Here is a 12757-nt window from a genome sequence, read left to right as displayed (position 1 = left end):
AGCAGCACAGCGCAGCAGCTCCTTCCGTCCACCATGAGAAACAGTTTGCAACTGCATTACAGATGGCATAATTACACCTAAGGAAAACAGGGCTGCCCTGTGTGTGTAAACACGGCTCTGATGGAGCAGCGCTCGAATAGAGGACACAGCTCCAGCACTGCTGAGCAATGGAGCCGGCAGCGGGTGATCCTGGGTGCCAATGAACTTGGAATTGGGGGGAGAGAGAGAGAGAGAGAGAGAAATCCCATCGGCTGCTGCATCTCCTCTCGGCCGCTGCTTTCTATCTCCTTCCCTCGCCCAGAGCCGGCCCTGCTGCCGCCGATAAGCAGATAGCATCTAATCGCCGAGTACACGCGCATCCTGCCGGCTGAGCTCTGCACGGCACGCAGCTGGACGGCCACCCGCTGTCCCCAAGGGCACGGGGACACGGAGCTCGAGGACAAGACCCCCATCAATGCCCTCCGAGGGGTATTTGGGGAGGGGGAATAGTGGTTTGCTGGGGGTCAGCATCCCAAGCTTCTCCCTATCCCCGCAGAGCTGCGAGATGAGGGTTTTTAATATCAAACTGGTAGCCAGAGGGTGAATTAAGGATGCTAATTGAATTTCGTTAGGCGGAGGAGCCGAGGCCGGTGGGAGGCAGGGAGGAAATGTATTTGATGTGTTTTAAAAGCTGCGGTTTCAGAATGAGATTTCTCTCCCTCTTATTTTTTTTTCCCCCCCTTAATTTAAAGGCAGTCATAAAAAAAGAGCCCCTCTTTGAGGAGCTAATGACTCTCATGAATTATTTTTGTTGATTTATACGCCCACTCTGCTTTTAAATGATATTAATAAAGTCAAAGTGAAGCTGTTCCCAGGCAGGAGCGGGGATGGAGGGCACAGGACCATGCTGCATTTTGGGCCAAAACCTGATGATTTGGGGGGCAAGGAGGCTGATAACCAGGCTGTGTCCCCATGCACGGCACTGTCACAGCGCTGCCCCATATCCCCCCCTATTCCCACCTCCACCCCAATGGCATTGGGATGTGACATCAGCATTCAGCATCGCTGCCGCTATGGGGCCCTTTCCATGCTGCTTTGGTTTTATTACGCCGCCGCTTAATTCTCTGCTGTCTTTCTTGTGCGCCGCTGATTTACGTTGTTAGTGTTTTAATTATACAATTCAGCACTCCTTAAAACATGAAAAACTGCTCGACTTTCGGAGCAATTAAAAGGCAGCGGAGTAGATCCGCCGATATGGGATGAAGGAAGTAAATCAAACAATTACAAAACTCATTCTTTTTGGGGGTTGGGGGTGGAACTGCCCCACTCTGAGCATTGCTGTGATTTGATGTTATCAGTCTCTATCTTCCCTATAGCTCCATCCCATCACTCCGGGGTGCTGCCATCATCCCTGCAGCTGTCTGAGGGATGGAGCTGAAATCTTCCCCAGTACAAACAGCCCCTCGATGTGTGCTCACACATGGGGGTCACCTCATTAACTGCACAGCAAGGACAACATGAACCGCACCCCATTGCAGCTCTATGGGGTGGGGATGGTAACATGGGGCAGGGAGGGAGCGCAGCCCACCCACCACCCGCAGCTGTGCACACTCGTGTGAGCTCACACTCACACCCACCACGTGTGCCCTCTGCTCATACACAACCGGTGACACCCATCAGCCCCGACTGCTCCTCTGGTTAATTTATCCTCTGATATATATATATAATAATATATATCTCTATATATAATAATATATATCTCTATATATAATAAATCCTCTGATGGTCACGCTCCTCCCAACCCGAGATCGGACCTTCCCGACCTGGAGCAGCCCCGAATCACCTCGTGCGATGGGACATACCGTCCCACCCCGATAATTTGGGTCTGTTTAGGGTATTTTGAGCATGGTTACAGCTTCCTCTTGTGGCTACGAGGCTGCATTGCACTCAGGGCGGAGAGGGGGCTGTAAATTGGGAACCACGGGGGCTGGGAGGCTCCATAGGGCCCGGTAAACTTCAGCAAACACCGATTGAGAGACCACAGCATCGCTTCTATCCACACCGACACCCGCATTGCCCGCATAGCACAGCGCCCATCAACCCAGCATAGCACCCATCAATTTAGCGCAGGGCAGCGCAGCGCCGCTTCGCGTTCACCCTGATTCTTTTTGTCCCTCCGCCCGCACCGTACTACGTTAAAAGGGGCGTGGCTTGAGTGGCATCCCGGAAGCGGAAGTTCGCCCGTCTCTTTCCGGTCCCGTCAGTCGATAGAGGCAGCGGTGAGTGCGGGGCTGTGCGGGATCCGCCGCCATCACAGGCCGGGAGGAACCGGGTGGGCCCGGGGGGGGGCAGGGTGGGTGATGGGGATGTGGGACATGGGACAGGCCGATATGGGGTGTGGGTGGGTGATGATGGTGGTGGGTGGGTGTTGTGGTTGTGAGGGTGATGCCCTGACGCCATCTTGGTTTGTGCCTCCCGCAGGTTGGAAGGAGCTGAGCCAGCCCGGCGCCATGGTGAGGAATAGGCAGCGCTGTGTGTGCTATGGGGATCCATTGGGGCCATGGGGGGGTTCTATGGGTCGTTATGGCTGTAGGGTCCGGTGGGGGAATGTCCATTGTTCTATGGGGCCGTGTGATGAAGGGGGGGTTCTCCTTTAGGATAAGGGAGGATGGGGTGTGTGGGGGGGGGAGGAGCTGCTCCTGGCTCTATGGATGGGGTGTGTGAGCCAATTAATGGGGTCTGGGCTGAGCCCCAGCTAAATGGCTGCACCAAAGGTGAAGTACAGGGTGGGTGGGAACAGGCTGCACAGGGAGGTTGTGGATGCCCCGTCCTTGGAGGTGTTCAAGGCCAGGTTGGACGGGGCCATGGGCAACCTGATCTATGGGGGTCTCTATGGGGATCTATGGGGTCTATATGGGGACCTATGGGGTCTCCTGGGCAACCTGATCTAGTAAATGTGTATGTTTGGTGGCCCTGCCAGGCAGGGGGGTTGGAACTACATGATCCTTGAGGTCCCTTCCAACCCGGGTCATTCTGTGATTCTGTGGGTGTCAGCTCTGGTCCCTTGTTCATGTGCTGATTGTGTTTCATCTTCCAGCCTCGCAAGATTGAAGAGATCAAAGATTTTCTGCTGACAGCCAGGAGGAAGGATGCAAAGTGTGAGTGCTGAGATGCTTTAGGAGAGGAGTGAGGAATAAGGCTGTGCTTCAGCAGTGCCCTCCCTGTTCTTCAGGCCTATATCACCCCCATGGGGCTGAGCAGCTCCAAGGTGCTGAGGGCTGTGTCTGTATGCAACACCAGTGGCATTTGCAACAGGGTTTGCTGAGTAAAGCCATCCTGGTTGGAGAGGAGCTACAGGGGAGGAAGGGATGGGGATGTAATAGCAGGGAATGGAGGTAGTCCAGGCTTGGCACTCACTCACTTGTGTTTCTTGCACTGCTGTTCACTTGTGGGTGTTTTTACCAAACCCAATTGCAACTGGTGGGAAGCTATTTGCAAATATTGCCCTGTCTGTGACTTCATAAATCTCTGACAAGCTAAAAGATGTTCTGTTAAAACTCTGTGACGCCTGACAAGTGAATCACACTTAAACACAAGTCTCCTATTGTCACGAATACAAAGGCAGTTCTAATTGAAAAGCTGGGAAGTCTTGTCTCAGTATTTTACAACGGGTGAGGAGTTTCCCCTTTATTTTTCCCTCTATTTGGATGTAGCTGTCATGGGGAAAAGGTGCTTCAGTTCTGGAAGTGTTTTGTTAACGCAGCGGTGTGGGTGAGGGAGGGATAGCTTGGTGCAGGCTGCTGTTAGAGCTGCTGACAGCTGCTTACAAAGCATTTCAGTGCCTTTCAACTCGTTCTAGATTTTGCAGCAGCTCTACTGCTTGTAATACTGAGCTGCCAGGGCTGTGCAGTGGGAAAGGAGAGCAGCTGACCACAGCTCTGAGCGAGCTGCTTAGATAAAAACAGCTCTTTGTGGCTATAAAGGAGATGAAGCGTTGCCTGTAGCCGTGCAGTGCCGAGAGGACTCATTACAAGGGTCAGTGCTGCTGTTCAGATGCAAAGGGTTACACGAGGAAATGGGTCCATTGTGCACTGCTATGCTCAGTTTGAAGTTTGCTCAGCACGTGAGGGCTTGCAGTTGTCCTCCATGCTCAGGGGAAATAGAATTGCAGTGGGATTAGGTAGGATTTGTGCTTTCATAGGACATGGTTTATAAAAGGGAACGTGTGGGGTTGCTGCTATCCCACTAACCGGTTCTTTAACCCTGCAGCTGTCAAGATCAAGAAGAACAAGGACAATGTGAAGTTCAAGGTGCGCTGCAGCCGGTACCTGTACACCCTGGTCATCACAGACAAGGAGAAGGCAGAGAAGCTGAAGCAATCCCTGCCTCCAGGTATCACCAGGGGGACCAGCTCAGCTGGTGCTGGAGCACAGCTGGGCTTAGGACAGAGGGGAGGGCAGAAGGTCTGTAAGTTGCCCAAGCAAATGCTGCTTTAACTTCCAAGTGTTGATGTGGGGCTCTGACTGCTCTTTGCACAGCTGCAGCCTGTGCAGGCAGATAAAGGGAGCTGCCCCAGGCCCTCTAATAAGCTGCAGCTGTGTGTCTCTTGCATAAGGGCAGATGTTTCTCTCCTGGCCAGACAAGGCAGAGTGAGGAGCCGTATTTTAATATTTGTTGTCTTCTTCTCCTCCCTAGGTTTGGCTGTGAAGGAGCTGAAATGAACTGTTTGCACCTCCACATTGATGACAATAAAAATTGGAACTGTTTCCAGGTGTCAGACTCGTTCTTTCCTGAAGCCATTTGTGTTCCTCTAACTGCTCTAGGAGGGATGGCTTCTGCCATGCATGGCCTGGACCCAGCTCACAGCCAGCCTGGTGCTTCGGGAGCTGGTTTTGGTCTGTGACCCAGCAGAGCTCACAGCACCTGAGGGGGCTGAGGCAACTGCTCTGTGCATGTGAATGGAGCTTCTTGTCAGCTGCCTTATGGTCTGCTTTCATATCCTAAGTGTTGGGCCTCCTCAGCCCAGCCAGCTGGCAGCTGTTGGGTGAGACCATGTGCCAGAGCAGAACTGCTCAGCTGTAGCTTTTGCTAACGTTAATTCAGGGTGAGCCTCCCAGCAGGCTATAAGAGGGGCTGGTTTGTCTACACCCCACTGTGGTTCCCCTGATGTGGTGTTCCCTGAAGGTCTTCAGTGCTCAGTGTGAGCTGTGCACCCACACTGTGTGGGCTCAGGGTCAGCTCCAGACCAGCTCCTGGCCCTTCCAGGCTCCTCGGTCCCTTTTATTTCTCACCCTGATCCTGGTTGAGGTGCAGCTTTGCTGTTTGCTGAGGCAGTTGATAGGGAGCAGTTTTGGGGCACTGCTGCAGCAGGATCCAACATGGTGTGACCAAATGGGGTGTGAGCATCCCCAGCTGCTGATGTCTAAGCTCAAGCTCAGCCCGTGTGACATGTTGTGTGTCCCCTTGTCATCCCATTAGGGTACAGTTTGCTTATGGGGGCAGCAGTGCCCTTATGGGCAAGGTCCGACTCTCCTACAAAGAGCGTGGACCACGCGCTCCCGAAGGGGCGGGGAGGGGGCGTGTTTTCATATATGGGCGTGATTATTCACTATGGGCGTGTGCTGTAGGGCGGAGCGCGGCGTGGCGGCTCGTTGCCCCCCGCCATCCCCGGCCCCATCCCGGCCGGCCCCGCCATGCCGCCCGCCCGGGCCGATTACCTGGCGCCCTGGTGGGCGGCCTGGCTGCACGGGCTGCCCCACCGCGACCTGCGACTGCAACCCGTGTCCGCCGCCTTCCACCCTCGGGACCCCGACTACCAGCAGGTACCGACCCCTTCGTACCCCTCCCCTCCCCCCTGTGCTCGCTCCCTCCATCCCCCCGCACTCCCGTCGCTCACTCCGCAATGGGGTTTTGTGGGGGGGGGGGGTCGGGCACCAACACAAACAAACAAACACCCGCTCCTTGCAATGACCGCGTTCACCCCGCCTGCTGCTGGCACAAAGAGCGTTTCTTCCCGGGGAGAGCGTGTTTGGGCACCTCCGGTACCGTCCGTTCCCGGTACCGCCGAACCGCTGCACGGATCTTAACGCGGGGCAGCGCCGTGCGAGCCCCCCATGTTGGAACGCTGTGCCGTCCCGTGCATGGAGCATCCCAAACGCTGCCTGAACGCTGCGATACCTCCCCAGCTCCGCACCCACCCTGAGCCGCGGGGACGTGGACGGGCAGCGCTTCCTCTTTCCCCTTGTGACCGTCCCGTGGGAAGCCCCGCCGCTCAGCACCCCCCAGCGCCTCGTCCCCGAATCGCTCTGCGAGCCGCACCGCGTTCCCGTTCCCTTTCCCTCCGCAGTCGCTGCTTTTCTTCGCCTTGGTGTCCGCCGTCTGCCTCGGCCTCAACCTCCTCTTCCTCACCGTCTACCTGATCTGCTTCTGCTGCTGCAAACGGGACCAGGAGCCCGACGCCAAGCGGCCCCGCTCCTGCTGTGTCACCTGGATGGCCGTCACCGCCGGGCTCATCTGCTGGTGAGGGTTGCTGCATCACTTCCCTGCCCACCCCACAGCAGGGCAGCCCCGGGGTCCCGTCCCCATCCCTTTCCCACCATCCCACTAATCCCAACCGGTCACTAATCCCAGCCCGTGGCAGATGGCAGGCAGTGCTGTGACCCAGCTGGCAGCCCCGAGCGGCCGCGCTTCATTGCGGCCACCCTTAATTGTGGATTGTGGCCACCATTAATTGTGGCCGCAGCAATTAGACGAGGGGCAGCGACGCTTTGCCCTGCACACCCCTGCTCTTGTAACCCCCCCTGGAGCAGCACGCGGTTCCCTTTGGTGGCTCAGCAGACAAAGGCTCGCTGTCTGCCTGTGAGCGCTGCGCTGAGCAGCACATGGCCCCGCTGAGCTCCCTGCACCTGTCCCATGATCTCTCCCCAATCCCAATGCAGAGCACAGGGACGTGGTGCTCACAGCCCCCCCAGGGGCTTCTAATGCAGCGGGATCTTGGGCTGAGACCAAACTGGAGCCATTGGGTTGTTTGTTATTTTTATTGGTGTGGCTGCAGCTCATGCTGGGGTCGGGTGCATCCCTGCTTGGAGCTGCTTTGCCCACTGTGCTGCTTGTCAGCAATGGGTGTTTTCCAGCTCATTCCCCTAATCTGCTTTGCCTTGATCTCTCTGGGTCTGGCAGGATCCAGTGCCCAGCCCGTGGAGCAGCTCTGGGCTTAGATATCACCAAATCAGAGCAGTGCTATCCCTTGGTGTCACCAAATCAGAGCAGTGCTATCCCTTGGTGTCACCAAATCAGAGCAGTGCTATCCCTTGGTGTCACCAAATCAGAGCAGGTCCCTATTGCAATGCTGTCCTCACCCCCATGGCCATACACTGCCTTGGGGTGAGCATTTCCCCCTCCTCTAACCTGGGTCCCCTCTCTGCCTCCAGCACAGCTGTCGGTATCGGCTTCTATGGGAACAGTGAGACCAATGATGGGGTGTACCAGCTGCTCTACGCCCTGGACAACGCCAACCACACCCTGACTGGCATCGACACACTGGTAGGGCTGTGAGACCCCGCCCCCCAGCCCCCTCTGTGCCCCTGGGTGCTGCTCTGCTGCACACTCATAGCTTTACCTTGCAAAGCCATTGCCTCCTGGGGCAGAAAGCACTGAAAATCTACCTGAAACAGGACTGGTGTTCCCATTGCAGGAGGGGGGGGCTTGAAGGGACCCTCCCCAGCCATGCCACAGGGCTGAGCTGAGCCCCCTGGGGCAACTGGGCTGAGTTGAGCACAGGAGGCTGACGTCAGCCCTGCAGAATGGGGCCTTTGTGTTGTGTTATCCGTGCCGGGGCCGTCCCCGCTGTGCCTCAGCTGCCCTTTCCCACTGCATCCCTTGATTTAGGGATGTAGGGTAGGGTTATCCCCACCACCCCTCCCCGCACTAGCACTCGTTTGTGGGATAGCCAAGGCTGGAGGGGGCAGCAGGACACTTCAAATCTTGTTCTCAGCCAGGCATCAATGCCCGTCTGCACCTCAGCCCCTTCCCAGCCATGCTGATCCCCCCTGTGCCCCATCCCCAGGTGGCAAGCACTACACAGCAGCTGCAGGTGGCCCTGGAGCAGCACCTGGAGCAGCTGACCGAAGTGCTGGCAGCAAGGGCTGACTACCTGCAGACCCTCAAGTTCCTGCAGCAGCTGGCAGGCAGCATCGTGCTGCAGCTCTCAGGGCTGCCCAGCTGGCACAGCGTCAGTGATGACCTGACTGCTCTGGCTGCCAATGTTGGCTATGTGGAGTACTACCGGTGAGATGGGACAGAACTCTGAGCGTTCCCCACCCTGGGGTGCTGGGGAGAATGCACTGATAGAGCCCTTCCTCTGCACCCAGGTGGCTGTCCTACCTCCTCTTCTTCATCCTTGTCCTCACCGTCTGCCTGTTGGCCTGCCTGGGGCTGGCCAAGCACTCCCGCTGCCTCCTTGCCATGTGAGTCACCCCAGAGGGCTGGGATGGGGCTGTTTCTGTGATGCCATCCTGCCATGCTCACCCCTTTCCCTGTAGGATGCTGTGCTGTGGACTCCTGACCCTCATCCTCAGCTGGTGCTCCATGGCTGTGGACACGGCAGCAGCGGTGGTGAGTGGGGACTGTGGGGTGACTGTGGGGTTGCTGAGTGCTGTCCCAACCCCACTGTGATCTGTTTCATCCCCACAGGGCACCAGTGACTTCTGTGTGGCCCCAGATAAGTTCATCATGAACCAGACAGACAGCGACATCAGTGCAGGTAGAGAACCCTAGTGCTCCCTAAAACATGATGGGGGGGGCTCAGGGGAGCCGTGCTCCTCGCTGTGACTCTCCTTGTGCTGCTCTCTGCAGTGCTTACACTGATGTCTCTGTTTTACTTCGCAGAGGTTGTTCGCTATTACCTGTACTGTGAGCAGAGCCTGAGCAGTCCCTTCCAGCAGGTACAGGGGGGGTGGGATCCTTGGGGTGGGGGGTGGCCACCCAGCTCTGACCCCCCCCTGCTGCCCCTTGCAGGCTCTGACTGTCTTCCAGCGCTCACTGACCACCATGCAGATGCAGACCCAGGGCCTGATCCAGTTCGCTCTGCCCCTCTTCCCAATGGCTGAGGTACAGGGTGGGGGGAGCAGGGTTTGGCCCCCTGCTCCTCCATCTGTTCTCACCCCTCGGTTCTCCACAGAAAGATCTCCTGGGGGTCCAGCAGCTGCTAAACACCTCAGAGACCAGCCTGCATCAACTCACAGCCCTGCTGGACTGCCGCGGTCTGCACAAGGTGAGGGGGGGCCAGGATGCAGCCACGCAGCCCCCGGGGTCCCTTCAGCCTCCATCCCTGCCCCATCCCATTGCTGCAGGACTACCTGGACGCTCTCATCGGTATCTGCTATGATGGCGTGGAGGGGCTGCTCTACCTGGTGCTCTTCTCCCTGCTGGTGGCTGCCTCCTTTTCCACCATCGTCTGTGCTGCATCACGTGCCTGGAGGCATCTGGTGGGCAGGTGGGGGCAGCGCAGACCCCTCCCCTGCTTTTTTGCTGCCGGTGCTGATGATAACAGGCACCTCGCCCCCCCTGCAGGGACCAGGACTACGATGACATCGATGAGGAGGACCCCTTCAACCCCCAGGCACGGCGCATCGCTGCCCACCACCCAGTGCGGGGACAACTCCGCAGCTTCTGCAGCTACAGCAGCAGCCTGGGCAGCCAGAGCAGCCTGCACCCTCCAGCACAGACCATCTCCAACGCCCCAGTCTCCGAGTACATGTGAGCCCACCCCAGGGTTCCCCACACCCGGGGGATGCTGTGATGGGGGTTCACCCCACTGAGCATCTTTTCACCCCTGCAGGAACCAGGCGGTGCTCTTCGGAGGGAACCCACGCTATGAGAACGTGCCGCTGATCGGCAGGGGCTCTCCCCCCCCCACGGTACGGTGGGCAGCTGAGGCCAAGTCCTTCTTGTGACTGTGGGCGGTGGGTGCTGGGAGGCCCCCATGGAGCTATGGTGCAGTGGGGCAGGGCCCCCTCCTCTTGTGCCAGATCTGCCTGCAGATCCCTGCTCCCCATCTCACTAACCCAGTTCCTCTCCAGCCCATGAGGGCTACAGGGAGAGGTCACCAACCACGTGCTTGGAGGAGACCAAAATAGTTCTCTTTCTGTCTGCTCTTGTTTTTTTCTTACTCGTCCCAAGAATTTCAAAGGACACTTTGTGCAGTAATCCATGCACACTAACATCCCCCTCCCCCCCTCCCTGCTGCTTGTTTAAACCCACCCTGCCTGTTAATGCCTGCTTTATTTTATTTCTTTTCGTTTTGTTTTGCATCAATTATTTTGGAGCTAAGTTGCCCATCAAGAGTAAGTTCAGTTGCTTCATCCTCCCCACTTCTCATCCCTGGGCTCCTGTCCTCACTTCCACCCTTGTACCTCCCTCCATCCCTTCTCCTCTGGGGCTTCTTTGCTCCTGGGCAGAGCATGGAGTGCTGGGGAGGGGCAGGGCCACATTCAGTTTGCAGCTTGCCCATGCCAGGTTGGCTGGAAGTGGTCCCCATCCCTTCTCAATGCAGTTTTTCTCCCTCCTTTTTAACAGCATCTATCTGCTTCCATGCCTGCATCCCAAGGATTCACTCCCCCCCATCCCAGCTCACCCCTTGTGGGGCTGCCACTATGGGGCTGCCATGGGGATGGGGTAACAGCCATAGCTCTGCTGTGATGGTTGAGGTCCCCATGCTCTCCCTTTTTTGGGGGCAGGTTTTGCAATCAGGTGAAAGCGTGGAGGCTTTAATCCGATTGCACAGGCCTCACAGCTGGGAGGCTGCTGCTGGGGGGGGTGGGTTGAACATGAGGATTAATTTGAGCGCTTCTCCTCGCCCTAAATGGTTGAATTTAACCAGGATTCAGATCCCTAAGGAAGGACTTTTGTAGTCCAAAATAACGAACTCAGAATAATCTTCCTTAATGCCAACTCGGGGTGCCCCTCCCTCCAGCAAAGTGCTGCAGAAATTGAATTGTGCTCCATTATCAGAGCTGGAGGTTTTGTCTGGGGACTCTCCCACCTTCCAGCTGGGGCAGAGGCTGGAGAGACCCCACGTTAATGGGGATTAATACCAATAAGGAAGCAATCTTCCCATCCATCCTCAGGGTTTCTCTATGCTAGCAGTGATGCTGAGCTGGGAGGGATGTGGGTGTTTGCTGGGGGGGCTCTGGCTGTGCTCACCCTGTCTTCTCCTGCAGTACTCCCCAAGCATGCGAGCCACCTACCTGTCTGTCACCGATGAGCACCTCCGGCCCCAGCACACCGAGTTCCCAGCCTAGCAGCTCGTCCTGCAGCTCGTGGGAGGAGAAAAAGCCACTGGCATCCCCGTGATGGAAACCAAAGACACCCAGAGCCCCTCAGTGTGGGCCAGGGGCTGCAAGATGAGCCCCAGCCGTGGGATCCATGCTCCGTGCACTCTCTTCCCTGGCAGCTTCTGCTCACTCTCACGTCTTCCTGCCTTATGGGATGCTTCCCTGGACTGACTGCGGCTCTCTGGGAAGGCTGGAGGTGGTTGGTTCACCTCTCCCTTTCCACCTGCACCTAATTGGGGTGGTTTGATGCCACAGACAGGGACTGCATCTGGATTCCTTTGACTGGAGCACGCCCTGGGACTGAGTTTGTCCCAGAGCAGCTCCCTCATCCCGTAGCAATGCAGTACCAACCACTAGTGACCCCACCACCTTCTCCATGCCAAGGCGTGTGGGATAGGGATGTCTTGACCCTGCTGGCTTCTTTTTGCTTTGCGTTTTGTAAGTTACCTGAAGGGCAGAGATGTGGCTCAGCTCGCCACCTCTGTTCCAGCTTGGATTTGCTGCGATGCATGTTGGTTTGTTGGCTCTTTTTGGCAGTGCTGCTCCCTGGGGCAGGTTCCCCTGTTATGTGCAGGACGGTTTTGCAGTAACCGCAAATTCCCTGGAGAGCTTTAAGGACTGGAGCTGGCTGTGCCAAGAGGGGGAACACATCCCTGCCACCCTGTCCACATTGATAGGGCTCCAGGGTACAGCAAAGGAGCCAGGAGTGTGAGCTGATTGAGGTCTTTTGTGGCTGTTCCTTTTGGTTTGGGCTGCCCTGGGACCTCAGGGCTGCAGTTCTGGTTGTCAGCTCCCTGTTTTGCAGCTAACAGTGCTGTGGCAGAGCAGGGGCTGTCCATGGGCAGAGCCCCTTTGGAGTATTACTTGATAGCAGTGACTCACTGTATCTTTTAAAGATAACTGTACATATCCCTTTGTCCCCTAACTCCATCTGTCTGTTACACATGACTAGCATTACTGGCTGTTGGTAACTTGAATGGTTTTTAATGTTTTTGGTTGTTTTTTTGTTTGGCTTTTAACGTGTTGATGTAACGGTACCATAGGAGAGCTGTTCCCCAGCGCATGTGGACTAACCTCATTGGGGACTCCCACTAGGAGGAGCGGGGAGTCCTGCCTCGTTTCTATGTGCCCTCTGGGCAAAAATAATAAACACTTATTGTACTAAATCACTGCTGTCCCACCTCCCCATGGCACAGAGGTGGCCATCATGGGGGTGTGTAGGGTGCTGTGAGGGGCAATATATGGCTGCTGGTGGGGTCCATCCTGGGGTTATATAGGGTGTTGTGAGGGGCAATATACGGCTGCTGGTGGGGTCCATCATGGGGGTGTATAGGGTGCTGTGAGGGGCAATGTATGGCTGCTGGTGGGGTCCATCCTGTGTAGGGTGTTGTGAGGGGCAATGTATGGCTGCTGGTGGGGTCCACCCTGGGGGTGTATAGGGTGCT

General features: G+C 56.6%; 2 protein-coding genes across 2 annotated transcripts; both read left to right on the top strand.

The window, feature by feature from the left end:
* Window positions 1–2162: 2162 nt before the first annotated feature.
* RPL38 (ribosomal protein L38) lies at window positions 2163–4745 on the top strand. The gene is made up of 5 exons (XM_015880188.2): window positions 2163–2258; window positions 2461–2492; window positions 3077–3137; window positions 4249–4371; window positions 4675–4745. The coding sequence occupies exons 2-5, from the start codon at window positions 2490–2492 to the stop codon at window positions 4698–4700; spliced, it is 213 nt and encodes a 70-aa protein (XP_015735674.1). The 5' UTR covers window positions 2163–2258; window positions 2461–2489; the 3' UTR covers window positions 4701–4745.
* Window positions 4746–5598: 853 nt separating this feature from the next.
* Window positions 5599–12478, top strand: TTYH2 (tweety family member 2). The gene is made up of 14 exons (XM_015880171.2): window positions 5599–5801; window positions 6326–6498; window positions 7410–7521; window positions 8045–8265; window positions 8349–8444; window positions 8520–8592; window positions 8671–8740; window positions 8866–8921; window positions 8995–9087; window positions 9158–9250; window positions 9330–9472; window positions 9550–9735; window positions 9818–9896; window positions 11199–12478. Exons 1-14 carry the CDS (start codon window positions 5673–5675, stop codon window positions 11277–11279), a joined length of 1605 nt encoding a protein of 534 aa, XP_015735657.1. The 5' UTR covers window positions 5599–5672; the 3' UTR covers window positions 11280–12478.
* Window positions 12479–12757: the final 279 nt, after the last annotated feature.

Source organism: Coturnix japonica, chromosome 18 (genome assembly GCF_001577835.2).
Source record: "Coturnix japonica isolate 7356 chromosome 18, Coturnix japonica 2.1, whole genome shotgun sequence".
Taxonomy (NCBI): domain Eukaryota; kingdom Metazoa; phylum Chordata; class Aves; order Galliformes; family Phasianidae; genus Coturnix; species Coturnix japonica.
The sequence above is the reverse complement of the archived record's forward strand: the minus strand, read 5'-3'. Positions and strand labels throughout refer to the sequence as shown.